Source organism: Phyllostomus discolor, chromosome 8, assembly GCF_004126475.2.
Source record: "Phyllostomus discolor isolate MPI-MPIP mPhyDis1 chromosome 8, mPhyDis1.pri.v3, whole genome shotgun sequence".
NCBI classification, from domain to species: domain Eukaryota; kingdom Metazoa; phylum Chordata; class Mammalia; order Chiroptera; family Phyllostomidae; genus Phyllostomus; species Phyllostomus discolor.
The window spans coordinates 70,893,619-70,917,684 of record NC_040910.2 but is presented as its reverse complement, the minus strand read 5'-3'; the positions used below and the strand labels follow the sequence as shown (position 1 = coordinate 70,917,684).

Below are 24,066 nucleotides of genomic sequence, written 5' to 3'. Positions count from 1 at the left end.
GCCCCTATGTCTCCCCAGGACGGCGTCTGGGTTCGAGGCCTGTATCTGGAGGGTGCTGGCTGGGACCGGAAAAACTCCTGCTTGGTGGAAGCAGAACCCATGCAGCTTGTCTGCCTCATGCCCACGATCCACTTCCGGCCTACAGAGAGCAGAAAGAAGAGCGCCAAGGGTGGGACACACCTTCAGACCTGCCTGCCCCATCCCTAGTTTTGATTCTAACCCATCCTCTGCTCTATTCCTCTGTTTTCCCAGAGGCTCCAGGGGTCCGATTCCTTCTCTTGTCTTTTCCCTCAGGTATGTACTCCTGTCCTTGCTATTACTACCCCAACCGGGCAGGCAGCTCAGACAGAGCCTCCTTTGTCATTGGCATCGACCTCCGGTGTGGGACCATGACATCTGATCATTGGATCAAGAGGGGCACTGCTTTACTCATGAGCCTGGACAACTGAGAAGCCTCCTCTTCGTCCCCGCTTGAGGGAGGACTGGGGACTCTAAGAACCAAAGCTGACAATGCACCTCAGACCGAGGCTGGACCTTATTCAAGCCTTGTCCTTGGTTGAATTTGTTGTGTGATGGGGCCCTGGAGATACAGTGTGCTAGCCATAAAGGTGGAAGAATTGGAGTTCAGCGCAGTAAAACACCCATGACTACAAGCCCTAAATCTCTCAATGGGACGGTGGGGTTTGGGGAGGGAGCCCGGCCTTACAGAGGATCAGAGAGCTGCGGTGAGCTGCTACTGGAGGGGTAAAAGAAGGGAAAGTGGGAGGCCTTGAGAAGCAGCCTTGACCTCGAACAAATGGGAAGCACGGTAGAGCCTAAAAGGGGGTGTGGCTAAGTCTCGCTGGGCTAGAAAAGGGGGCGGGACTTACTTTGGAAAGGCGCGTGATCCAAATGGAATAGGGGTTTGTCAGACAGGGATCGGGGCTGGATCCCGCACGTTACACCCCAAACTCTACAATCTGCATTCGGTATCTTTTTTGGCACCTGTGCTGAGGCGAGAGGGGCCTGCAAAACGCGGGGTGGAGCCAGAGGGGGTGACTTCGGCGCGAGGAAGGGCGGGACCAAGGGGAGGGGGCGGGGTTGGGGGCGGGGTTTGTGTTGGAAAATCCAACTGCGCCACGGGGCGGAGCGGCCCCCCCAGCCCCGGCCTGGGGGGGGGGGCCGCTCGACCCCCTGGGAGACCTTGGGGAGTCTGAACACCTGGGACACCCTAGAATCAGGTAACGGGGGGCACGGGGGCGTCTGGAAAGAGGGCAACCATCTCCTCTCGGGGGGGCGGGACTCTTGAGTCGCAGGCGAAGTAGAGCTGGGGGTGGACGTCTGGGTCTCGGCAAAGGCACAGGGAAGAAGACTGGGGCGCAGGACATTCGAGTCCCCTAGAAGAGATCAGGGCGGGAGTGGGGGAAGGGCTGAGAGGCAGAAGGCTTGGGTTCCGGATGTTAAGAGGGGCCTGAAAGGACTCCCATCCCCCTTTGGCTAGGATTCCCCTTCCTGACAATAGAGCGGGGCGGGGCGCGGCAGTCCCTAACTACATGACAGAACTAAAGGTCAGAGTTTGCAAATAGGTCTGTGCGTAGGTCCTTGGTGGTCGGAAGTGGTCAAGTAGGGATGTGTCTCTGATCCTGGGGTCACTTCAGAGTTTCTCCCCAGTACTGTTCACGAGGGTAATAGCTCCAGACCTGGCCCTTACACCAGGAGCCCCGATAGCCTCTGTGCGGTGGCCTCCGGCCCATCCACTTCGCCGCACCTCACCTCCCTTCACTCGACTTCATCCCGCTCGTCTCGTCATCCCTGGTCCTGCCCTACTCTGCCCTCTCCCGGCTGGGGCTCTTCTTTGTGCTTGAGGTTCCCGGCAAAGCCACGAGATGGCGAGGGTGAGACACACAGCCTGAGCTGAGGGGAGTGAGGTGGGGGATAGGGCGGTGAAAGCAGCCAGAGCTGCCCTCCCCAGCCAGAGGGAAAGGTGGGCTGAGGTGCTCTTTTGGTTTCCTGTCACCTCTGCCCCTTACAGGAAATTGTGGGCGGGAGGGCGAAATGCATGGGGTGAGGAGGGGGCTGGGGACTCAGTCTCTGCCTCCCGCAGTTGGGGTAAATAGTGGGGAAGGGACACGCGGGCTAGTTACTAAGCAACGCAGATACGCTTCCAGTCTACTGTGGCTTGTGGCTCTGACTTGGGGGGTGGGAGTTGGCGAGTGAGGGAGACTGAGCCTGGGAAAGATCTAGGGCAGGATGCCTGGTTCTCGGGACAGGGAGAGCCTGGGAGGAAGGAGGGCAGGCAGCAAGCTGGCGCGAAAACGGATTCGGCGGTAGTTAGGAGAGAGGCGGGACCCTGGCGCGGAGCTGAGCACCGCTTCCCTCCCCCCCCCCCCCCAGGTTGCTTGCCCTGTTGCCAGAGTAACAGGAGAGCTAGACTACCGAGCCGAATTCCCGAACTCTTGCGTCTGCCCAATCCGCTCTAGCGGACGTCCCTGACATCAGGGTCCTGGCAGCCAATGTGGTGGAGGCAACAGAGAGCGACAGGAAGAGGGAGAGGGGAGGGGCAGAGGTTGAGAAAAGGAAGGGTAGCTGCTGGGGACCAGCACGTGCACTCCCACACGCTCGCGCCCACTGCCCCTCCCTCCGCCGCACGCGTCGGAGCCCGCCCCGCTGCGCTTGCGCTGCGGGTCGGCTCTCACCGCCCCCCACCCTTGAGTCTGCTAGGTATTGCTGGGCTGGGCCCGGCCCCAAAGCCTCTCCCGGTCCAGACCTCTCCGTCCGCCTTCCCTCTTTCGCGAGGTCTCGAGCCATTAATTCCCAGCCTTCGGTGCGATGGGCGGGCTACCTTTTTCCCACCAACCTCCCAGCTGGCGCACCACTCTCCCAGGTGATGGGCTAGACGGAGCTGTGGTTTTCAGCCCCATAAGCTCCGCTGCTGCCTTGCCGGGCTCTGGCTTAGGTTGCTTGCCCAAGAGGAACCGAACGGGCTCCAGCTCCCCTTGCCGACCTCGCTCAGGCCCAGCTGTTGTTTGTTGGTGGCTAGGGGAGGGCGCTGCGGGGAAGCCCTGGACGACCCAGGTGACTTCCCGGGCCATCACGCCCCTTCGCGTGAATTCTTCTTTGATGTGCACCAAAATCCTTCGCATCCCTAATGCTTCTTCCTCATTCGCCCAGGGCTTTTTGCACCTCCCTCAGCTCCTTTCGAGCTGTTTCTGTCCGTCTCCACTCGCTCTTCCCGGCTTCTCCCGGTTATATAACTCTTCCTCTTGCCGTGTCCTGGTTTCAACTCCACAGACTCCGCCCTGTAACAGCGCGGGGAGGGGCAGGAGAGTTGGGGACCCAGACACTTTCCCGCTGGCGGCCGGCAGAGGCACGGGGGATCTCACAGATGGGAGACGGAGTCCCGCGGGACTCGGCGCCCCCGCCCCATACTCCCACCCGAGATCTCGCCCAGGAGAAAGAAGGCACAGTATCTCCGGGAGGCGTGTCGGGACTTTGTCAGAAATGTGGGTTGGGAGGTCAGGGCTGGAGGCGGAGAGGTGGAGCCGAAAGGCCCGAGTTTCAGAGATTGGAGCTGTACTGGGCGACATAAATGAAGGAGCAGGTCTTGTTTCCACCTTCCTTTCCTTTTTGGGTTCCCAGAATTCCTGAGACTATTTCCCAGGAAGCATAGCCAGCGGCTGCTCTCCGCCCCTAGGTGTCAAAGGTCGATGTTAGAGGTGGCCTGGGATGATGTCACCAGTGCACGTGCCCCGGGATGGTTGCCTGGCAATGAGGCCTCTTTCCTTCTCCATTCCGGCCCCCTACCTCTGCCCCTAGTTCAGATCCGGGCCCTTGCCATCTTTTCCCCCTCTCCCTTCCCTTGGCCTTAGCGTCCAGCAGGTGGGAAACCCTGGCCTGGAGTTTTGTGAGGGGGAGGGGCGCGGGTGTGGTGTAGTGGAAAGATCATACAACCTTTTCCTGGGCTAAGAAAACTCTGGGTCACTTTTCCCTAGATTGGCACAGAAGAGCTTTCTCTCCAAGCCCCCTTCCTCCTTGAGCGAGCCTCCCAGATGTCTTTTTACTTTTCCACCTCCTGCATTGCCTACTGTCTGCTGGCCCAGTGTTCATTTGTGTGAAGTGAGAGTAGTGGCAAGACAGCTACCCCCAGAAGAGGGGCTGTGTGTAGCATGGGGGATTCGCTGGACACCAGCTCATCTCTGACCTTAATCAATGACACCTCCACCTTTGCACTCAACAGTGAGAAGGGTCAAGAAATAGTGATCAGACTGAGAAATCAGTGTGTTTATCCAGCATAGGTAGGTGGATCTCTCTCGTAAGGGAGGAGGACTCAGTTGATAGCTATGGCTGCCCTTGTCCATTAAGTCCTGGGGTTGGTTATGGTATTGGAAAGAAAAATGGTTTCTCTTTTTATATACTTGAGAGCTTGGGCTGTCAGATCAGACTTCATTCCGTTCCCAGCTCTGCCACTTACTGGCTATAGGAATTTGGAAATGTCACAGTCTCTCTGAACCTCATATTCTTAATCTGGACAATTTAAATATTAATAAGAATACCTACCTTCTTGGCAGTTGGGAGGGTAAAATGATAATTTATGCACAGCATTTAGCACAGTGCCTGGCACAGAAGGAGCACTGAATGAATGCTTATTGCTAAATGGTGTTAGTTATTATTTTTATTATTAAAGTTGGTAGGCCTGCTTTAAACTGGCCAATACCTTAAGAGTTCTTTAGGGAGAGGTGGAGAGTTTGTTAATGCGGGGGTGGGGAAGGGGCATGGGGATTGCCTTCCACTGCTTTGTGCACTTTATTTGGTGAAGGCTTTAGTCAGGTTTGTATTGCTTTCTGTAGGATTATTTCTTCCTCCTCTTGGAGAAGAAACAGCCAAGACTATTCCTCTGGCTGTGAAAATAAAATAATTGTATTGTGGTTCTTGACTTTTAAGCAAGACCCCAGTCCCCTCCCCATGTTGTTTTCTGGAGCCTTTCAATTTGCAAAGGGACTCCACAGTTTCCTTTTCGGGGACGGGGCTAGGCTGAGGGGTGTGTAAAAGGTTGGGGTGGGTGGGTGGAGAGAGACTAGTGCTGGGGGCTGAGGGGGTGGGTAGTTAAAGGAAGAGACCGGAAGGGAGGAGGGAGCCTGCTGGTGGGGAGGGAGGGAAGGGAGGAGGTGGAGGAGGAGGAGGAGGAGGAGGAGGAGGGAGGGGGTTGGGGAGAGCCTGCTACAGTTCTTTGTTTGACTCCGGGACTCGGGGACGGGGAGGAGGAGGGAGGGAGGCAGAGGCTGCAAGCGCCGGGGCAGGCCCAGGAGGCAGAGGAGGGACCGTCTCCCCCGCCCCCCCCAGCCCCCACTCCCCCCCTGCTGCTCCCCCCTCCCTACCCGGACTCCGGGGGCACCGCCGGGGGACAGACACCCAGCAGGTAACCCAGTCCTGGCTCGTCCTCTCCTCTCCGATTTTCCTCCACTCCCTCCCGGACTACCCCTTTCCCCGGTTCCGTCTTCTCATTTTCTCCTGGCTTTGCCTCTTTTCCCTGGCCCTCCTTCTTCCATCTACCCGACTTGGGCTTGTCGCCTGCTGGCCGCGCTGCCGTCTCACGCAGCCCGACTCCCTTCCTTTAGCCCGACAGATAGCCTGTGTGCCCCAGGTCTGCCCATGGCACCATTTGGGGCTCTGTCTCGCTGCTTCTCTGGGCTTTGCTTTCCTTCCGACCTGTCCCCTGGGGCTCTTTAGAAGGAGGGAGTCCCTGTCCTTTCCTTGCTCCCCCAGTTCCCCGCCCCCCCAACTCCGGCCCCTTTTCTCCTTCTGGCAGTCTCTAGGGGTGGGGAGAGAACCGGAATTTGGGGGGCCCTCTGGAGGGGCAAGGGGCTGTGTCGCTTGGGAAAGGGGCTGTGAGTGTTTGTGTCGGGTGGGGGTGGTTAGCAACCTGGCTGCCTCTGTTGTCCCTTTAAATGGCCCTCACATTTCTGGGGGACTGGTGAGGGGGGTGTCCAGCTGCCTGCCTGGGGGGCAGGGCCCTGGGTTAGTCCACACAATCAGGGGTGGTAATGATTTAAAGGGACAGTCTTGGTGTGGCCACTGCCACCCTGCGCCAGCAGGAAGAGGAGCCGGCAGGCCATGTCTAGAGAGGCTTGGCTGAAGAGCAGGGCGTTTCAGGCTGAGTCTGTTGTGGGGCCTGCCAGGTCTGGGACTGCTGCTGCTGGGAAAGTGCAAGGAGGGGTGACAGCTTGCTCTGGGGAGCATTCAGCCTGGGCTTTCTCTAAGGGCCCACCTTTGGGCTCACGGACTTCTTGGCCAAGAATCACTCAGTCCAAACTACATAGCCTGTTGGTGACCAGGTTGGGGCCACCCGCAGGTCTCCAGGTCAGCAGCCTGGCCCAGGCACATTGGAGCTGGTCCTTCAGCTTCCCCTTTTGTTGTTTGGCTCTGTGCACAAGAAAGCCCCAGCCCCTCCCCCAGCTCCCTCTCCCAGTCCACATGCCCGCCCCCCCCCCCAAACACACCCACCCCAGCTGTTGGACAGATGAATTACAGCCTCCGGCTTTAGGCCAGGACTGGTGAGGGATTAAAGCTCTGGGGCTGGCCCTTTAAATGGCTGTTGGCCCCTCCCCCACTCTGGTGTCCAGACACCTCATACACTCACCACTGACCCCCATGGTTAGCCCTCACTCCTCCTCTTGGCTTGTCCTAAGGACTGGCACTCCTCTCTCTCCAGGCTAGAGCCTCCTCAGCATCCCCTTTCCCCCAACACAACTACATACACAAGTGGCACCGATTTCCCCTCTCTCCTTTCCTCCATCCCTCCCTCTCCCTCTTTCTGGTCACACATTCTTGAGTATCTCTGTCCTGGCAGGTTCCCTTTTCTAAATAGAAGCACCTTGCCAGCCTGGCCTCCCTAGCCTTCAGCTGACCACTAAGGTTACCCAGTGAGGGGCCTTGCATGGGTCAGAAATAGCAGCTCCCTGGGGGCAGTGTCATCAGCAGCCCAGGCAGCTTGCTGCACATTGCATCATAGAGGCTGGGGGCTGGAGGCCCAAGTCTCTGGGGCAGGGGAAGGATGGGGGCTGGAAGGCCAGGGAATGGAGAAACTGGACTGAGAATGTAAGTGTCTGAGGGAGCCCAAGAATCTTTGTCTTCACTGGCAAAGAACTGTGACTGAAGGAGGAGAAAACAGATCCCTCAGGAGTGAGTTTAAGGTGAAGGCAGACTTAAGTCTGACCCCTAGACGAACACTCGGTTTTTGGCCTTGGACTTAGGCTAAAAGACCTAGCTTGTCTTTGAGAGTTAGGAGGAGGGAGTGGGCCTCTATCACCTTCTTGGGCCATACAGAGGAAGGAGGTGATGGGGAAACAGGATATGGAAGGGAGGTTTGCAGCAGAGGCCACTTCCAGACCCAAGACCAGAGTCACAGTCCTCATTGAGGAGGAAAGTTTCTCCTGCTGGGCCTGTTCATCTAGTCTGGCCACCTGTGCTGCTCTGGAGACCTGCCTGTACCCGCCTGGGGGAAGGGGAGGGGGCAGAGTCCAGAGGGTGGGGTTGACTAATGTCTTGATAAGGTTAGGGTGGAGGCAGAGCTGAAGGAAGAGGATCTTCTTGCCTGGGGGCAGGATTGAAGCCGACTTAGTGTTCACTAGTCAGAGGTAGCCGGGCCTACTCTGGGGTAGGAACTCTTAGCAGGAGGGTCCAGTCAGAAGAGGGATCATGGGTTGGGTGACCGCTGTGGACTTATATCATAGCATGCTCCTCTCATCCCACCCAGGTCCAGGCTACTTCCTAAAGAGGAAGGCTGGAGGACCACTTTGGGTATGGCTTTTTCTGGTTGCCATGGAAACACTCTCCCATCCCATCTGACCACCAGAGCCAGGTTTCTCCTCAAAAAGGGGAAAGATAGCACAGGGAAATTCTCCAGACTTAGAGAACCCACCTCTAACTGGCTTTTTTCTTTTAGGTTTCCCCAGGCACCATGCCAGCCCCATAGTACCACCCACCTCACCCACTGTGGTCTGCTGCACCCCACCGTTGGGGCACTGATTCCAATGAGACAGGACACACTGAACTCCATCTGGTAAGCACTATCCCTGAGCACTACACCCTGCCCTACTCCAGTAGTCCAATTCTGCACCACATGCTTGAAGAAGAATGGTATGATCTAGATTATTCCCATTCCTCAGAATAATCTAGTCTGACTTTGAGCAGCCCCTCACCATGGTGCCTGAGTGATTCAGCCTTCCTAGCTTATGGAGCTCCCTCGGTTGCCTATGAATGGTTCAGCCCTGTACTTCAGCAGCCTCTCCACTACCACCAGAAAAATCTCCCTGCAGTGGTACAACTCAGTTACTTATTGAATTGCATTAAACTGGGGTTTGCAAGTTGGAAGGTAAAGGTGAGATAGACTGGAAGGACTTTTTTGGGGAGGGGGAGGGCAGGTCTTTGTCTTATAAGAGTTGTGGATTTGGATACTGGAGAGCATTGCTACAACCTGCTGTTGCCATGGCAGTCTTGGCATCTCACCTTTCCTTCCAGATCCCTTTCTGTTCCATTCTGTCCCCGCTGCACTACAGCACTTGCCCCTCACATCCTAAGGTTTACTCCTCTGCTGCTTACCTCTCTCCTCCTGCCAGTTCTCAGCCTGAAGCCCTGCTCCATCCCCCTGTTCCTCTGTAGGAGAAAAGATGGTACCTAAGGCAGGAAATTAAGTTCTCTGACTGTGCTTTGCTCTTCTCCATTATTCACTGGGTTTTTGAGTGGGCCTGTTTTTTTTTTTTTTTTCTCCTATGTGTCTCTATTTGGCAAGATGGTTTGCACATTGCGGTGCCTCAGTGGAATTGTGTTGAATGGATGTGTTAACTGAATGAGTGTCATTGCCAAGAAACCAATGGCTTCTGAGATCTGTTGCAGTCTTCTCTCCACACCTTCTCTAGCAGACGTGAGGCATTTGAGATAGTTACCTGGGGCAGAGCTGAGGGGCAGGCTGACCCAGGAAGTGGCCTGTGAGGGTAAAACCAACAGAGGGAGAATAGGACAATAGGTCACAGGCTTTATAGAAGGGTGGTAAGAATGAGGCTCTGGAAAGAAGCCCAGCTCTTTCATTCTCATGCAGAATGACCTTGACCAAGTTACCTGACCTCCCTGAGTCTCAATTTCCTCCTCTGTAAAATGAGGTATAAAAGTAATTCCTTCCTCAAATTTTGGGGAGGAGTTTTTAAAATGTATAGAAAGTGATTAATACAGTGCCTGGCATATAATGAGTATTCAGTAAGTGCTAGCAATTGTCATCATAATGGGAACCTCAGGGAACTGGAGGTTAAGCAAGGATTTTGAGGAATGGGCCAGAACTAGAATGAAAGCAGACAGACACCCAAATACTTGTCAAACAGAAGGATCACTGATCCAGCAAGACGTCAGGATTTAGGGGAGTGGGGGGAGGAATCAGCAGGGTCAGTCTGCTCCAGGATTTCCCTGCCTGTTCAGGATCTGAAGGCAAACACAGAAGGGTATGTGGAGAAACACACGTGATCTCGAAAGTGATGCAGAGGCAGACCCAGACAAAAGACCGAGACAGGAGCCACGCAGACACACAGACAGAGACAGCCGCGCAGAGTCATGTAGACAGGCATAATGACGGAACGCGTCAGACACAGGCACTGAAGAAGACAAGATGAGCAGATAGGCAGGTGCACACGGAGGCACACACCGGGACCCATACACAGCCGACCTTGTCAGACAGACTGCTGAACACAGCGGTCCAGTCAGAGGCAGACACAAGGCTCGCAGTGACACACAGCGGGCCCGGCCGGCACTGTCACTCCTTGGTGGGGGGCGGGGAGGGGCCAGCAGGGGGAAGGCTAGGGAAGGGAATCCCGAGCGGGCGGCCTGCCCGGGTGGCTGAGTCACAGCGGAGCCCCAGCCAGCGGCCCTCTCCTCCGCCTCCCCCTCCCCCAGGTAAGAAGCGAGCTGTAACCCCTCGCTTCCACCGGGCTGTGTGAGGGCTGGCAGGGAGCGGGTGCGGCGGAGTTCCCGGACGGGCCCCACCTCCGCGCACGTGCAGCATGTCTGCTGACTGCCTTCTCGGTAAAACCCTATTTGCGGGGTCTTGTCTTAGGTCAGCCTGTGAGTCTGGTGAGCCTGTCTGGCCCCTTACTCCGCGTCCCGCGCGGCTGGAGCTGTTCGTGGGGCGGGGGGGGGGGGGGGCTTCATGGGCTTCGAGCCCAGAGAGAGTTAAGTGGGTGTGATTGATGGAGTGGGTCTCTCTCGGGGCTCTAGGGGGAGGGGGTCAGTTAAAGTCCCGGAGTCTGGAGCCCGGATGGAGGGGGCGGAGCCGGGCTTAGCCGGGAGTGCCCGGATGGGGAGGGCGTGGCTTCGTTTGGAAAGGCCTTAACCCTTTATGAGCTGCTGACTCCTGGGACTGTGGGTCGGGAGGGAGAGGCTGGAATGTCTGACCCACTAGTATACTGCCCTGCAGGCTGACTTTGGCCGTGTGCATCTAACCTCTCATCTGTCGTTGAGGAGTCTGGGTGTCTGTCTTTGTGCCTGTCCGTGGTTATCCCCTCCCCTTGGTTAGTTATAGACACTGGGAGTCTGGGAGGGCTGTTCCTGCCCCAAAGCGAGAGTGGAGGTGAGAGTGGATGGTGGGTGAGCTGGCTGCCGGCGCCTGGGGAACAGGTGTGAGCGTGGCGTCGGGGCTGCCAAGCGTAGGGAGGGGCCGTCGTGAGGGAAGACGAGAGGGGAAATTCCACGGGACCCGTGGTGAGCGGTGTGTGGGCAGAGTTGTGTCTGCCAATGACTGTGTGTCTGTTTTCAGGGAGGCGGGGGCTGAGTCAGTGGGAATAGGGGAAGGTTTTCTGGGTGACTCACGGTCCCCCACTTCAAGCCTGAATCAGACCCCGAGGGAGTGCTTTGTAAAGGAGGCGGGTGGGGAGTCAGGCTCCTGGGTCCGCGCCCGTGTCCCAGGTGGGGATAAGTATCCATTGTGGTTGGCGAGAGTGAGTGTGAATTTAGTATGCAGGAAGTTTTTGTCCTCTAGTGAGGGCTGCTGTATTTTGAGTTCCGGCGGGGGTGGGGTGGATAAGGGTGGGAAGGGGCTGGAGGGAGGGACTTCGCTGGTTTAGGGAAAGCTGAGTCAGTTCCCCGTGGGAAAGGGGAAGTGGTAGAGGGGAAGTGTCATCATCGCAGAAGGGGAAGCTTCATTTCCTGGTAATTGGCAGCGCCCTCGGCATCACTTCCCAAGCGGGGTTATATGCCTCTGATATCTGGACCCCGGTTCCCCGTTTTTCCATGCCTGGGCCATAGTTTTCAGGACGTAGGGGTGAGGGGAAGCAGCCAGTCAGGCTATACCTGACCGTAGTGAAGCGCAGTACATGTCCCAGAGCTTGGTAACTGACCAAAAGGCTGTATGGTGAAGAGAGTGAGTTCTGGCAGAAATTCCACCTGAACTGCTGAGAGGGTCCGCAGAGCCTAAGTGTCTGCCAGGGCTCGGCGGGGTGTGGCACGCCGCGACCTGTAGGGTCCAAGCTCTTGCATGCAAACAGACGACCTTGCCCTGTGGAGGGAGGACTGGATTCACCAGAAACCCGCTTGCCCTTGTGGGCTGGGTGGAAATTTCCCCACAGAGCAGACTTTTCTCAGTGAAGGCGAAGTTTCCAGCCGCCCCCAGCCCCTGGTTGCTCGTTCTCCCCCGGCTTCCTTCCCGGTCTGAGCTCCAGCTGGAGCACTGGCCCCGCCCCCGCCGCTTTGTACTCAACACTCGCCTCTCGCAGTTCTTTGTACTCGAGACTCAATGGACCGATCCTGGGGACTGAGCCGGCTCCCTACTTGAGGGAACGCCGGGTAGGAGAGGAGGAGGCACGGGCTCCGAGATCCTGGGGTCTGAGGCGAGAAAAAAGAACTGGAGCTAAAGGGAAGGTGCCCAAGAAAGGGGAGCGCTGTGCCCATTTTGGGTCGAGCCAGCACCGAAGGGAATGGATGGCCGGGTTGGGGGGGGGGGTGGCGGGGGGGGGTGGTATGGAGGAGGAAGTGAAACTGGTTCTGGTTCTTTAAGGGAGTGGGTGGTGAGAGTGGGACAAGGGTGATGTCACCGCCTGTCGGGCCCCGCCCTCCTCCCTCCCTAAGGACCCCCCCCCCACTCTTACACACGCCGCTTCCGCTGCGCAAGTAGCCACGTCACGGGCAACCCCCGAAATCCCCCCTCCCTTAGGGGGCGGGGGCCACGTGGGCCGTGGGGAACCGCGTGGCCCCAGCGGGGAAGGGCATAGAGGATACCGGAGCCACGCGAGAGGGGCCACTGGGGATCGTGGTGCGTGACTTATCAGAAGTTGGGGTTTGTTTTTGGGGGGTCAGTTGCTATTGAAGACTGCCAGGAGAAGTGGAGGATCTGAAGGTACTGGGTGTGAGGCTGGGAGCTTGACTGTTTTGGGATGGGGTCAGGTGTGGGGAATGGAGCGCACAGATCGCAGCGTGGGTTTGGGTGCTGTAGAAGACGCCGTGACTGGCCCAGCAGCCCCAAGGGGCACGCGAAGTGGGGAGGTCAGGCACTGGGCGATGTGAGGTGAGGAAGGCGAGCGACGCCTTTGTCAACGTTGTGTATCTATCTACAGTCCAATGGCGGTGGGACTGGGGATGCCCCCCCCCCCCACTAGTGGGGAGCACCGGCGGCTCTGTGGGTGCATGGGACTTGTGGGGAGAGCTATTCCCCAGGCCAACGCAGGCGTGTGACTCGCTGTATCTACCCACGCGGTTACAGGTCCCGGTTGCCCTGCTGGCCCCGGGTGTCAGGTCCGAGATGGAGACCCTAGGTAGGAGCTGCCGGGTCACGTTGGGGTCACCCGGGGCCAAGCTGGTCGTCCGGCTCCGCAGCCCCTCCTCCCCCAGCCCTCAGCAGCGGGGCTAACATTGTTCCTATTGGTTCCGAGCAGGCTGTTACTGAGGCGGAGACACGGGTGATGATTGGCTTTCTGGGCAGAGAGGAAGTCCTGTGATTGGCTGGATTCCCGGAGCTCACCGACGCTGTGAGAGGACGCTCCCACGGAGGCCGGGTAAGCCCCTGCGGCTTTGCCTATGGGCTCCCGACTGACTGACTGTCCCACTCTCTGCTACTACACCGGGTTCCTAACCACTCTTCTGGCCTCTAGGGACTCCTGAGACCCGTTGGGCCTACCGTCAGGGAAAGCCAAGGCCTGGCTCCTGAGCCAATGACAGACCTTCGGGATGCCAGAGACGGGCCAGCCCAACCCCTGAACCCTGGCTGTGTTCTGGCCAGCTCACTTCACTCCTTTGTTTCCTCCTCTCTGTAGAATTAGCTGTGAAAGGCCCTGGACGACCATCTGGGGGCAGTGGGCTCTCCTGTCAGAGCGGCTGGAGTTGGGACCATCGCCCCAGAGAGCTGGGGCAGGGGGCCGTGCCCGATCTCCAGGGCTCCTGGGGCCACTGCTGACCTGGTAAGGGAAAGACTAGGGCTGGGTTGACTGTGTGTATAGGGGCAGCTTAGGCTATACCCCCAGTAAGACAATAATCTTTTCTCTGACTTAGGCTGGATGCATCGAGCAGTGGACCCTCCAGGGGCCCGCACTGCACGGGAAGCCTTTGCCCTTGGGGGCTTGAGCTGTGCTGGGGCCTGGAGCTCCTGCCCACCCCATCCCCCTCCTCGTAGCGCATGGCTACCTGGAGGCAGGTGAGAACTTGGGCCATCTTTCTGTCTCCAGGAATTTGTCTTCCCATCTCCTGTGCCCCTCAGTCTCTGTCATTCTCTGGGTTTCTGCCATTCATTGGGCCTTGGTGTAGTCCTCAGCCAATTTCTGTTATTCCCCCAGTCACCCCTTCCTTCCATAGGGACAAGAGTGCTCCATCTTGATGTACATTAACAGACCTGTTCTCTCTCCAGGTGCTCTGCCAGCATTGGGCAGCCTCCACTTTCTGCTCCCCTATCCTCTTCACATGGCAGTAGCTCTGGGCACCCCAACAAACCATATTATGTTCCAGGGTGAGTGAGGATTCAAAGGTGCTGGGGATGGGAGGTAAAACTGGGTCCTTTAAAGAGTTTCCCAACCCTGATAACCCCTCCTCTCAACCTGTTTTACTTTGTAGGACACCCACCCCAAGACCCCTCCATGGAAAGCTGGAATCCCTGCACGGCTGTGTGCAGGCATTGCTCCGGGAGCCAGCCCAGCCAGGGCTGTGGGAGCAGCTTGGGCAGCTGTACGAGTCAGAGCATGACACTGAGGAGGCCATACGCTGCTACCACAGTGCCCTTCGATATGGAGGAAGCTTGGCTGAGCTGGGGCCCCACATCAGCCGACTGCAGCAGGTAAGATGAGGCAGGACACTAAAAAGCAAAGATTGTGCTTTCTGGCTCAGTGCCTTCATCTCATGCCTGCTTCTGTCCTGTCGTCTGCACCCTTCCCCTACCTCACCAGGCCCAGCTCTGGAACTTTCATGCTGGCTCCTGCCAGCACCGAGCCAAGGTCCTGCCCCCACTGGAGCAAGTATGGAACTTGCTGCACCTTGAGGTGAGGCCAGGGCTGGGTGGGCTAAGGAAGAGGGCTGGGCCAGGTATGCACTTGAGCCATTCTCTCTTCTCTCTTTTTGTCCTCAGCACAAGCGGAACTATGGGGCCAAGCGTGGGGGTCCCCCAGTGAAGCGAGCCGCTGAATCCCCAGTGATGCAGCCTGTGCCTCCTGTTGTACTCTCAGGCCCCTCAGGGGAGGAGGGCATCAGCCCTGGAGGCAAGCGCAGGAGAGGCTGCAACTCCGAGCAGGTATGGTTATATGTGAGCAGGTAGACAGTGAGTAGGAGGAATGGGGCAAGGAATGGGATTCTCACACCCCTTTTTCTTCTAGACTGGCCTTCCCCCAGGGCTGCCACTGCCACCACCACCATTACCACCACCACCCCTATCCCTGCCTGGCCTAGCCACTAGCCCTCCATTTCAGCTGACTAAGCCAGGGCTGTGGAGTACTCTGCATGGAGATACCTGGGGTTCTGAGCGCAAGGGTTCAGCTCCCCCAGAGCGCCAGGTGGGTACCTGTCTGTTGACCCTTGTCTCTCACTTGCAAGCCTGTGTATCCTTCATTCCTCACTCAGTGTCCTTATTTGTCTCCCTTAGGAGCAGCGGCATTCGCTGCCTCACCCATATCCATACCCAGCTCCAGCCTATACTGCGCAACCCCCTGGCCACCGGCTGGTCCCGGCTGCACCCCTAGGCCCAAGCCCCCGCCCCCCAGGAGCAGAGAGCCATGGCTGCCCTCCTGCCACTCGTCCCCCCGGAAGTGACCTTAGAGAGAGCAGAGTTCAGAGGTCGCGGATGGACTCCAGCGTTTCACCAGCAGCAACCACCGCCTGTGTGCCTTATGCCCCTTCCCGGCCCCCTGGCATCCCTGGCACCACCAGCAGCAGCAGTAGCAGCAGCAGCAACAACACTGGTCTCCGGGGCATGGAGCCGAGCCCAGGCATTGTGAGTGATCACTGCAGGTGGAAGATGGAGTGAGGTAGTCAGTGGGCTCTTGTCTGAGGTGACTCTAGCAAACCTCTGACCAACCCCATCCTTTATTTGCAGCCCGGCGCTGACCATTACCAAACTCCTGCGCTGGAGGTCACCTCTCACCAAGGCCGCCTAGGGCCCTCGACACATAGCAGTCGGAAACCTTTTCTGGCAGCTCCTGCTGCCACTCCTCATCTGTCTCTGCCACCTGGACCCCCCTCACCTCCTCCGCCCCCCTGTCCCCGCCTCTTACGCCCCCCACATCCTCCTGCCTGGCTGAAGGGCCCAGCCTGCCGGTCAGCCCGTGAAGATGGAGAGGTCATAGAGGATCTCTTCTTTGGAGCTGAGGGACGCCCTCGCCCTCCTCCACCACCCTTCCCACACCGTGAGGGCTTCTTGGGGCCTCTGGCACCCCGTTTTTCTGTAGGCACTCAGGATTCGCACACCTCTCCTACTCCCCCAACCACCAGCAGCAGCAGCGGCAGCAACGGCAGTCACAGCAGCAGCCCTACTGGGCCTGTGTCCTTCCCCCCACCTCCCTATTTGGCCAGAACTATGGACCCCCTTTCCCGGCCCTCCAGCCCAACACTGAGCTCCCAGGACCCACCTCTTGCACCCCTGACTCTTGCCCTGCCTCCAGCCCCTCCTTCCTCCTGCCACCAAAATACCTCAGGAAGCTTCAGGCGCCCGGAGAGCCCTCGGCCCAGGATCTCCTTCCCAAAGACCCCCGAGGTGGGGCCAGGGTCATCTCCAGGCCCGCTGAATAAAGCCCCCCAACCTGTGCAGCCGACAGTTGGGGAACTGCCTGCCCGAGGCACGCGACTCTTTGATTTTCCCTCTACTCAACTGGAGGATCAGTTTGAAGAGCCCGCTGAATTCAAGATCCTACCTGATGGGCTGGCCAACATCATGAAGATGCTGGATGAATCCATTCGCAAGGAGGAGGAGCAGCAACAACAGGAGACAGGCGTAGCCCCCCTGCCCCCCCTGAAGGAGCCCTTTGCATCTCTGCAGCCTCCATTCCCCACTGACACAGCCCCAACCACCACTGCTACCACCACCGCCACCACTACCACCACCACCACCCAAGAACAGGAGAAGAAGCCACCACCAGCCCTACCACCACCTCCTCCATTAGCCAAGTTCCCTCCACCCTCCCAGCCACAGCCACCGCCACCCCAACTACCCACAGCAGCCAGCCCAGCCAGCTTGCTCAAATCCTTGGCCTCCGTGCTAGAGGGACAAAAGTACTGTTACCGGGGGTCTGGAGCAGCTGTTTCTACCCGTCCTGGGCCCTTGCCCACCACTCAGTATTCCCCCAGTCCCCCATCAGGTGCTACCGCCCCACCTCCAACCTCAGTGGCTCCTAGCACCCAGGGCTCCCCACAGTCCTCTGCTTCCTCGTCATCTCAGTTCTCTACCTCAGGTGGGCCTTGGGTCCGGGAGCACAGGGCAGGTGAAGAGCCAGCCCTGGGCCCCATGAACCCTGCCTCGCCGCCCCCACCCCTGCCTCTGCCCCCTGCTCGTTCTGAGTCTGAGGTGCTAGAAGAGATCAGTCGGGCTTGTGAGACCCTTGTGGAGCGGGTGGGCTGGAGTGCCACAGACCCAGAAGGCCCAGTGGACAAGGCAGACCCTGTGGACACGACAGACCCAGTGGACAGTGGGACTGAGCGACTGCTGCCTCCTGCCCAGGCCAAGGAGGAGAGTGGTGGGGTGGTGGCAGTAGCAGGACCAGGCAGCAGTAAGCGGCAGCAGAAGGAGCACCAGAAGGAGCATAAGAGGCACAGGCGGGCCTGTAAGGACATTATGGGTCGGCGGCCCCGTGAAGGTAGGGCAAAGGCCAAGGCCAAGGCCCCCAAAGAAAAGAGCCGCCGGGTGCTTGGGAACCTGGACCTGCAGAGTGAGGAGATCCAGGGTCGTGAGAAGGCCCGGCCAGATATTGGTGGGGCCTCTAAGGCTAAACCACCCACAGCTGCTGCCCCTCCACCAGCGCCTGCACCCTCTGTCCAGCCCCCACCTACATCAATCCCTGTCCCTGGGAAGAAGTCTCGGGAGGAAGCTCCAGGGCCACCAGGTGTCAGCCGGGCTGACATGCTGAAGCTGCGATCACTTAGTGAAGGGCCTCCCAAGGAGCTGAAGATCCGGCTGATCAAGGTAGAGAGTGGTGACAAGGAGACCTTTATCGCCTCTGAGGTGGAAGAGCGGAGGCTGCGCATGGCAGATCTCACCATCAGCCACTGTGCTGCTGATGTCGTGCGTGCCAGCAAGTGAGTTAGGGGTTGTCACTCATGAGGCTGCTGACCTGGCTGGATGGGAGGCTTCCTTCCCCCATCACCCTATTTCTGTCCTCATTTCATTGTTCTCCTGCAGGAATGCCAAGGTGAAAGGGAAGTTTAGAGAATCCTACCTTTCCCCTGCTCAGTCTGTGAAACCGAAGATCAACACTGAGGAGAAGCTGCCTCGGGAGAAACTCAACCCACCCACACCTAGCATCTATGTATGTGTGCCCCTGCTACAGGGTTCTGAGACTGTTGGGGGCGGTCAGGGTGCTCTGGGCCTGGGCCAGGGCTCTGATCTAGCCCTGTCTCCCGGTTGTCCTTCAGCTGGAAAGCAAACGGGATGCCTTTTCACCAGTGCTGCTGCAGTTTTGTACAGACCCTCGAAATCCCATCACCGTGATCCGGGGCCTGGCAGGTTCCCTGCGCCTAAGTGAGTGTGTGGAGCAGGAAGGTGGTGGGCTGCAAGGCTTCAGGGCTTTGGGATGCTTTGAGAGCCCCCACAGTTTTAAGACCCAGAAGGGTAGCTATAGAGAGCTCTTCTCAGTCACAGGTAGGCCATATTGGAAGGGTGCTCAGAGTGATGGGTCAGCTGACCCCAGGCTTTTCTCCCATCTCTCTCCAATAGTGAGCATGTGGGGAGGGGATGTATCTTAGGGCCTGGCTAGAGTCATTTGGTTTTCTTGGTGATGAAAGATGAGAAGAATACAGATTGTAGAGTATCCTTGAAAACTCACGAACCGGGGTTTCTCTTTTTCGACCTTTATTGTGCAAGATTTCAAACATGCATTAAAGGAGAGGGAACCATATAAAAACATAAAAACTATTGTTGTTTCATCTATACCCTTATGTTTTTCCTTCCACTGAGTTACTTAAAGCACATTCTAGGCTTTTACTTGACTAAATCTTTCATTGCATCCAATGATGACTTCAAGAATCTGACATTCATTAAGCACCTTCTCTGTGCACATGTGGCCTCATGTACACCTGAGGACTCTTGTGGTGGGGCTGAAGCTCAGACCAGCAGTGGGAGAAAGAGGGCTGGTGACGGATGGCCAACCTTCCTGTGGCTCTGGGGTCCTCCGGGGCTGACCTTGGGGGAGCCTGTCAGAGCTTGGGGAGTAAGAAGGGACAGAGTGAGTTGAGTCCTTGCTCCCTGTCCTCTGCCTCTGCCCCGACGCCCTGCTCGGCCCTCCCTTGCAGACTTGGGCCTTTTCTCCACCAAGACTCTGGTGGAAGCAAGTGGCGAGCACACTGTGGAGGTTCGCACCCAGGTGCAGCAGCCCTCAGATGAGAACTGGGATCTGACGGGCACTCGACAGATCTGGCCCTGTGAGAGTTCCCGTTCCCACACCACCATTGCTAAGTATGCGCAGTACCAGGCATCATCCTTCCAGGAGTCCCTGCAGGTGAGAAGCAAGCATAGGGTGGCAGGGGTGTGGGATCAGGGGACTTGGAGAGGGGCTTTTGTGGGAGAGCTTCTGGAGTGTGGCTGACTCAGCCTATGGCCAAGCAGGAGGAGAAGGAGAGTGAGGATGAGGAGTCCGAGGAGCCAGACAGCACCACAGGAACCCCTCCTAGGTATCGTACAGTATGCCCTTTTTTTCATGACTTCTTCCCTTTCCCTTGCTTCTCCACCAATGTGTGCTCTTTGTCCCTGCAGCAGCACACCAGATCCGAAGAACCATCACATTATCAAGTTTGGCACCAACATCGACCTGTCTGATGCCAAGCGGTCAGTGGGGCAGAGGCCAGCAAAACTGGGGCAGGAGGGCTGATGGGTCTGCAGATCGGGGTTTAGCCTTTCACTCTTATTGACTGCCACAGGTGGAAGCCACAACTGCAGGAGCTGCTGAAGCTGCCTGCTTTCATGCGGGTAACATCCACCGGTAACATGCTAAGCCACGTGGGCCACACGATCCTGGGCATGAACACGGTGCAGCTGTACATGAAGGTCCCTGGCAGCCGAACACCAGGTTCGGGAAGCGCACTGGGGGCGGGGCTGGTGTCCATGCTGCTTCCTCAGCCAATGAAGGCTGAAGGGTGGTGGGCTTGGAGCACAGGCTTGTCTAGACCAGCCAGGCATTATCTCTTGCCCCCTGCAGGCCACCAAGAGAACAACAACTTCTGCTCCGTCAACATCAACATTGGCCCAGGCGACTGTGAGTGGTTCGCGGTGCACGAGCACTACTGGGAAACCATCAGTGCTTTCTGTGACCGGTGCGTACCCCCACCTCCCCACCCCACACTAGGTCCACCCCCTGTATCCCATCTCTGGGTACCCGGTTTCCATCTGACCCTGTGGCCACCCCGCAGGCATGGTGTGGACTACCTGACAGGTTCCTGGTGGCCAATCCTGGATGACCTCTATGCTTCCAATATCCCTGTGTACCGCTTCGTGCAGCGCCCTGGAGACCTCGTGTGGATTAACGCGGGGACCGTGCACTGGGTGCAGGCCACCGGCTGGTGCAACAACATCGCTTGGAACGTTGGGCCCCTCACCGGTGAGAGTGGGGTACAGAGCCACTCAGTTTTGAGGGGTGGAGCCTCCTGGTAGGGAGCTTGGAATGCAGTCAGCTAGGAGGGAAGGGGCTAGGGGTTGTTTGAGAGTCTTGTAGTGACCCCTTCTGGCCTGCAGCCTATCAGTACCAGCTGGCCCTGGAACGATACGAGTGGAACGAGGTGAAGAACGTCAAATCGATTGTGCCCATGATTCATGTGTCCTGGAACGTGGCTCGTACCGTGAAAATCAGCGACCCTGACTTGTTCAAGATGATCAAGTGAGGGTCCTATTTGGTGGGGGGGAGCCCATCTCCACCAGACCTGGTCCCAGCCTTGTCCTGCATGTCAAATGAAACCCCATTCTCCATCTTTCTCTCCACCCTTTACCAGATGCGCCCTGTAGTGCTACAGTGCTGGGGTGGGTGACAGGGCTACTAAGTTGTTTTATTTGATAGTGGCCCAAATCAAAAAAGGCACACAGGAAATTTCAACTGTTTCAGAAACCCACGACAGGGGATGTGACCTGGACATGGGTGGCGCCCAGTAGATAAGGGTTGCTGTCCTGCCTGCAGGCGTGCCTCACACCCACTCCTCCCTCCATCACCACCCCCGCCCGCCAGGTTTTGCCTCCTCCAGTCCATGAAGCACTGCCAGGTGCAACGGGAGAGCCTGGTGCGGGCAGGAAAGAAAATCGCCTACCAGGGCCGGGTCAAGGATGAGCCTGCCTACTACTGCAACGAGTGCGACGTGAGTGGGCCCTTTCCCTCTCCTTCGCTTCCCTCTAATTGCCTGGAGGAGGGAGCCCCCCAGGGGAGCTCCTCCTGGTGACTACTTCTCCCTCTCCCAGGTGGAGGTGTTCAACATCCTGTTCGTGACGAGTGAGAACGGCAGCCGCAACACTTACCTAGTGCACTGCGAGGCCTGTGCCCGGCGCCGCAGCGCAGGCCTCCAGGGCGTGGTGGTGCTGGAGCAGTACCGCACGGAGGAACTGGCGCAGACCTACGACGCCTTTACGCTGGTGAGGCCCCGGCGCCGCGGCGCTGGGCGGGCCATCAGGCGGGGAGCCACTGTGGGAGGCGGGCTGTGGGGTGGGCCGACCCGCCCCTGCCCCTGAGCCCCCACCCCCCGCCCGCTTTCTCCCCACAGGCCCCAGCCAGCACGTCTCGATGAAGCCGGATGCCCCGCCCGCCTGCCCGCCGCAGGGTGCCGCGGGGCCACCAGCACACGCCTGGGCTGGACCTAGGTCCCGCCTCTGGCCGGGAAGGGGGTCGGGCCCAGCCCTTCCACCCCATTGGCAGCTCCCCTTCACTTAATTTATTAAGAAAAAAAATTTTTTTTAACAAATATGAGGAAAAAAGGAAAAAAAAAAAGGGAGACGGGGAGGGGGCTGGCAGCCCCTCGCCCACCAGCGCCTCCCCTCACCGACTTTGGCCTTTCTAGCAACAGACACAAGGACCAGGCTCCGGCGGCGGCGGGGGTCACATACGGGTTCCCTCACGCCTGCCAGCCGCCTGCCCGGCGCAGATGCGCGTGGCTCGTGTATGTACATAGATGTTACGGCAGCCGAGGTTTTTTAATGAGATTCTTTCTATGGGCTTTATCCCTTCCCCAGAACCTCTTTTTATTTCCAATGCTAGCTGTGATCCCTGTACATGTCTCTGTTTATTCACTTGGTTATGATTTGTATTTTGGTTTTTTTTGTTTGTTTTTAATTTATAACAGTCCCACTCACCTATTTATTCATTTTTGGGAAAACCCGACCTCCCGCACCCCCGAAGCCATCCTGCCCATCCTTACAAGGGGCCGCCCGCCCGCCTGCCCGCCGCCGGGCTCTCCCTAAGCCCCAGTTTGGCCTGAACGTCTCCACTCACCCGCGGCTCCAGCCGGGTTCTCATGGTGCTCAAACCCGCTCTCCTCCCCTACGTCCTGCACTTTCTTGGACAAGTCCCCCCACCCCACCCGCCCCAACCCCAACCCGAACCTTGCCTGAGGGTGAGCGACTCCTGTACTGTAGGGGAAGAAGTGGGAACTGAAATGGTATTTTGTAAAAAAAAAAATAAAATAAAAAAAATTTAAAAGTTTTAAAAAAAGAACTATGAGGAAAAGGAACCCCATCCTTCCCAGCCCCGGCCAATTTTAAAAACACGGATCTTCCCCTTGCGCCGGCCATCCGCCCCCACCCCCCTTTTCTTTTTAAACATGAAACAGCCCAGGGTCAGAGCCTCCCTGGTGCAAGGACACCGCAGAAGAATTTCTCTGGGGCTTTACTTTCGTGTTGTCAGTTTTTCTCCAGCTGGGGCTGCGGAGGGATGGGGGGTTTACAGTCCCGCCCCTTCGCACTGCACTGTCTCTCTGTCCCAGGGGCAGAGGGGTCTTCCCAATCCTACCCCTATTTTCGGTGATTTTTGTGTGAGAATATTAATATTAAAAATAAAACCAGAAGAAAAATCTTGTTTATAGTGTGCTGGTGATAGGGAGAATACTGGGAGGAGGGCTGCAAGCCTGTGATGGATGGGGAGATTTGCACAGACCCCGGCCAGGGTGATCCCCTCCCCAGAGGCGCCTGTGGAATGTCCAGATCTCTGGTCTGCTCCTCCAAATGGGGGGTGCCTACTCCTGGAGCCGCATTCCAGGATGAGGGGGGTGGGGTGGGGAGAGGCTGGGACGGGGGAGGGGCAGGAAAGGGCTATAAGGGCTGCGGCCCTGGCGGGGAGAAGCCAGGCAGGCCATGGCGGATGTTCTCGGGGCCCAGAGGCCGGTTCCCAGCGGCGGCCCAGAGCCCCGCGACCCCTTGGACTGCTGGGCCTGCGCTGTGCTGGTCACCGCCCAGAATCTGCTCGTGGCTGCCTTCAATCTTGTTTTGCTGGCGCTGGTGCTGGGGACCATCCTGCTGCCCGCTGTTACCATGCTAGGCTTCGGCTTTCTCTGCCACTCCCAGGTGAGCAAGGGGCGCCCCAGGGTGTGCGGGGTTATGGTGGCTATGGGGTCTATGAATCACTTCTCCCTGCCTGGGCCGTTCGACTTGAGCCTGACACCTCTTATCTTACAGTTTCTGCGCTCCCAGGCACCCCCTTGCACTGCGCACCTGCGGGACCCAGGCTTCACGGCCCTGCTGGTCACCGGATTCCTGCTTCTCGTGCCACTGCTCGTGCTTGCCCTGGCCAGCTATCGCCGCCTCTGCCTGCGCCTTCATTTAGCCGACTGCCTGGTGCCCTACAGCCGAGCCCTCTATCGGCGTCGGCGTACCCCACTAGGGCAGCAAATCCGGGCCTCACCAGGGTCCCAGGCTGTCCCCACATCAGGAAAGGTATGGGTTTGAGGACCCTCGATCAAGAACAAACCTAACGGCTGCCCTGCCCTTCAGTAGGCCCAAGGACCTGAAGACCCCCGGGGGTCTCCCGACCTACTTTGACCCCACCCCTTGCTTAAGCAGGTCCTAGCATCCCCCTTGCGAACTGCAGCATCTGTGGACCCAGTGCTAGTGAAAATTCACCACACCCCGGAAAACCCTTTCTTTACACTACTCATATCTGAATCCTGAACATTTGGGCTGGACCCTGCACACAGACACCCCGCCTCTCCCCTGCCTTTGTGACCTGGACAACTGAACATCGTTGGTGCCCTCCTTTTCTGCTGCAGCTCCTCTAGTATTCACCAGTCCAAGGGTGAGGTTGGAGGAGTGATCACATATTAATAAAGAATTAATGAACTGAATGCGGTTCTGGGATCCTGTGAACAGAGGGGTGGTATAAGTATGATCACTCCTGTGCCCAGAGGTAGGAAACAACATGGGAGGGGGCGTGTGGCTCAAGTGTGCAGGCTGGAGCATCCTTCAGCCTCTTA

The 24,066-nt window shown here is 57.8% G+C and overlaps 3 protein-coding genes and 1 long non-coding RNA gene across 11 annotated transcripts in view; 3 read left to right on the top strand and 1 right to left on the bottom strand.

The window, feature by feature from the left end:
* DNAH2 (dynein axonemal heavy chain 2) overlaps nt 1-653 on the top strand; it is a 101,088-nt gene extending 100,435 nt beyond the window's left edge. The window contains exons 86-87 of one of the 2 annotated variants that reach the window (XM_036033052.1): nt 19-169; nt 295-653. In XM_036033052.1, coding sequence (XP_035888945.1) covers nt 19-169; nt 295-449 — 306 coding nt within the window. In that variant the 3' untranslated portion in view covers nt 450-653. The remainder of the gene's footprint in view (nt 1-18; nt 170-294) is intronic. The other variant, XM_036033053.1, reaches the window with a different exon arrangement.
* LOC118502097 lies at nt 51-2,630 on the bottom strand. Its single transcript, XR_004904773.1, has 3 exons — nt 1,753-2,630; nt 870-1,005; nt 51-139 (listed from the first exon to the last, which is right to left on the bottom strand). It is a non-coding gene; the product is annotated as an uncharacterized LOC118502097 (long non-coding RNA).
* On the top strand, nt 1,080-21,913 carry KDM6B (lysine demethylase 6B). 6 transcript variants are annotated; one of them, XM_036033071.1, is made up of 24 exons: nt 1,080-1,220; nt 7,922-8,038; nt 12,885-13,004; nt 13,263-13,406; nt 13,474-13,639; nt 13,850-13,948; nt 14,053-14,272; nt 14,382-14,474; nt 14,561-14,722; nt 14,805-14,981; nt 15,071-15,418; nt 15,521-17,712; nt 17,816-17,942; nt 18,049-18,154; nt 18,925-19,130; nt 19,238-19,302; nt 19,385-19,456; nt 19,549-19,697; nt 19,827-19,941; nt 20,038-20,225; nt 20,360-20,501; nt 20,844-20,970; nt 21,071-21,241; nt 21,370-21,553. In XM_036033071.1, the coding sequence occupies exons 5-24, from the start codon at nt 13,503-13,505 to the stop codon at nt 21,391-21,393; spliced, it is 4,920 nt and encodes a 1,639-aa protein (XP_035888964.1). In that variant the 5' UTR covers nt 1,080-1,220; nt 7,922-8,038; nt 12,885-13,004; nt 13,263-13,406; nt 13,474-13,502; the 3' UTR covers nt 21,394-21,553. The 6 variants fall into 6 exon arrangements, with proteins under 6 accessions (XP_035888964.1, XP_028390373.1, XP_028390374.1 ...); XM_028534572.1 differs by having other exon boundaries at nt 1,085-1,220; nt 13,498-13,639; nt 21,370-21,913; XM_028534573.2 differs by lacking the exon at nt 1,080-1,220 and adding an exon at nt 5,253-5,395 and having other exon boundaries at nt 13,498-13,639; nt 21,370-21,593.
* An 875-nt stretch (nt 21,914-22,788) lies between these two features.
* On the top strand, nt 22,789-23,937 carry TMEM88 (transmembrane protein 88). 2 transcript variants are annotated; one of them, XM_036033072.1, is made up of 2 exons: nt 22,789-23,161; nt 23,288-23,937. In XM_036033072.1, the coding sequence occupies exons 1-2, from the start codon at nt 22,952-22,954 to the stop codon at nt 23,540-23,542; spliced, it is 465 nt and encodes a 154-aa protein (XP_035888965.1). In that variant the 5' UTR covers nt 22,789-22,951; the 3' UTR covers nt 23,543-23,937. The 2 variants fall into 2 exon arrangements, with proteins under 2 accessions (XP_035888965.1, XP_028390321.1); XM_028534520.2 differs by having other exon boundaries at nt 23,273-23,937.
* The last annotated feature ends 129 nt before the right edge of the window (nt 23,938-24,066 follow it).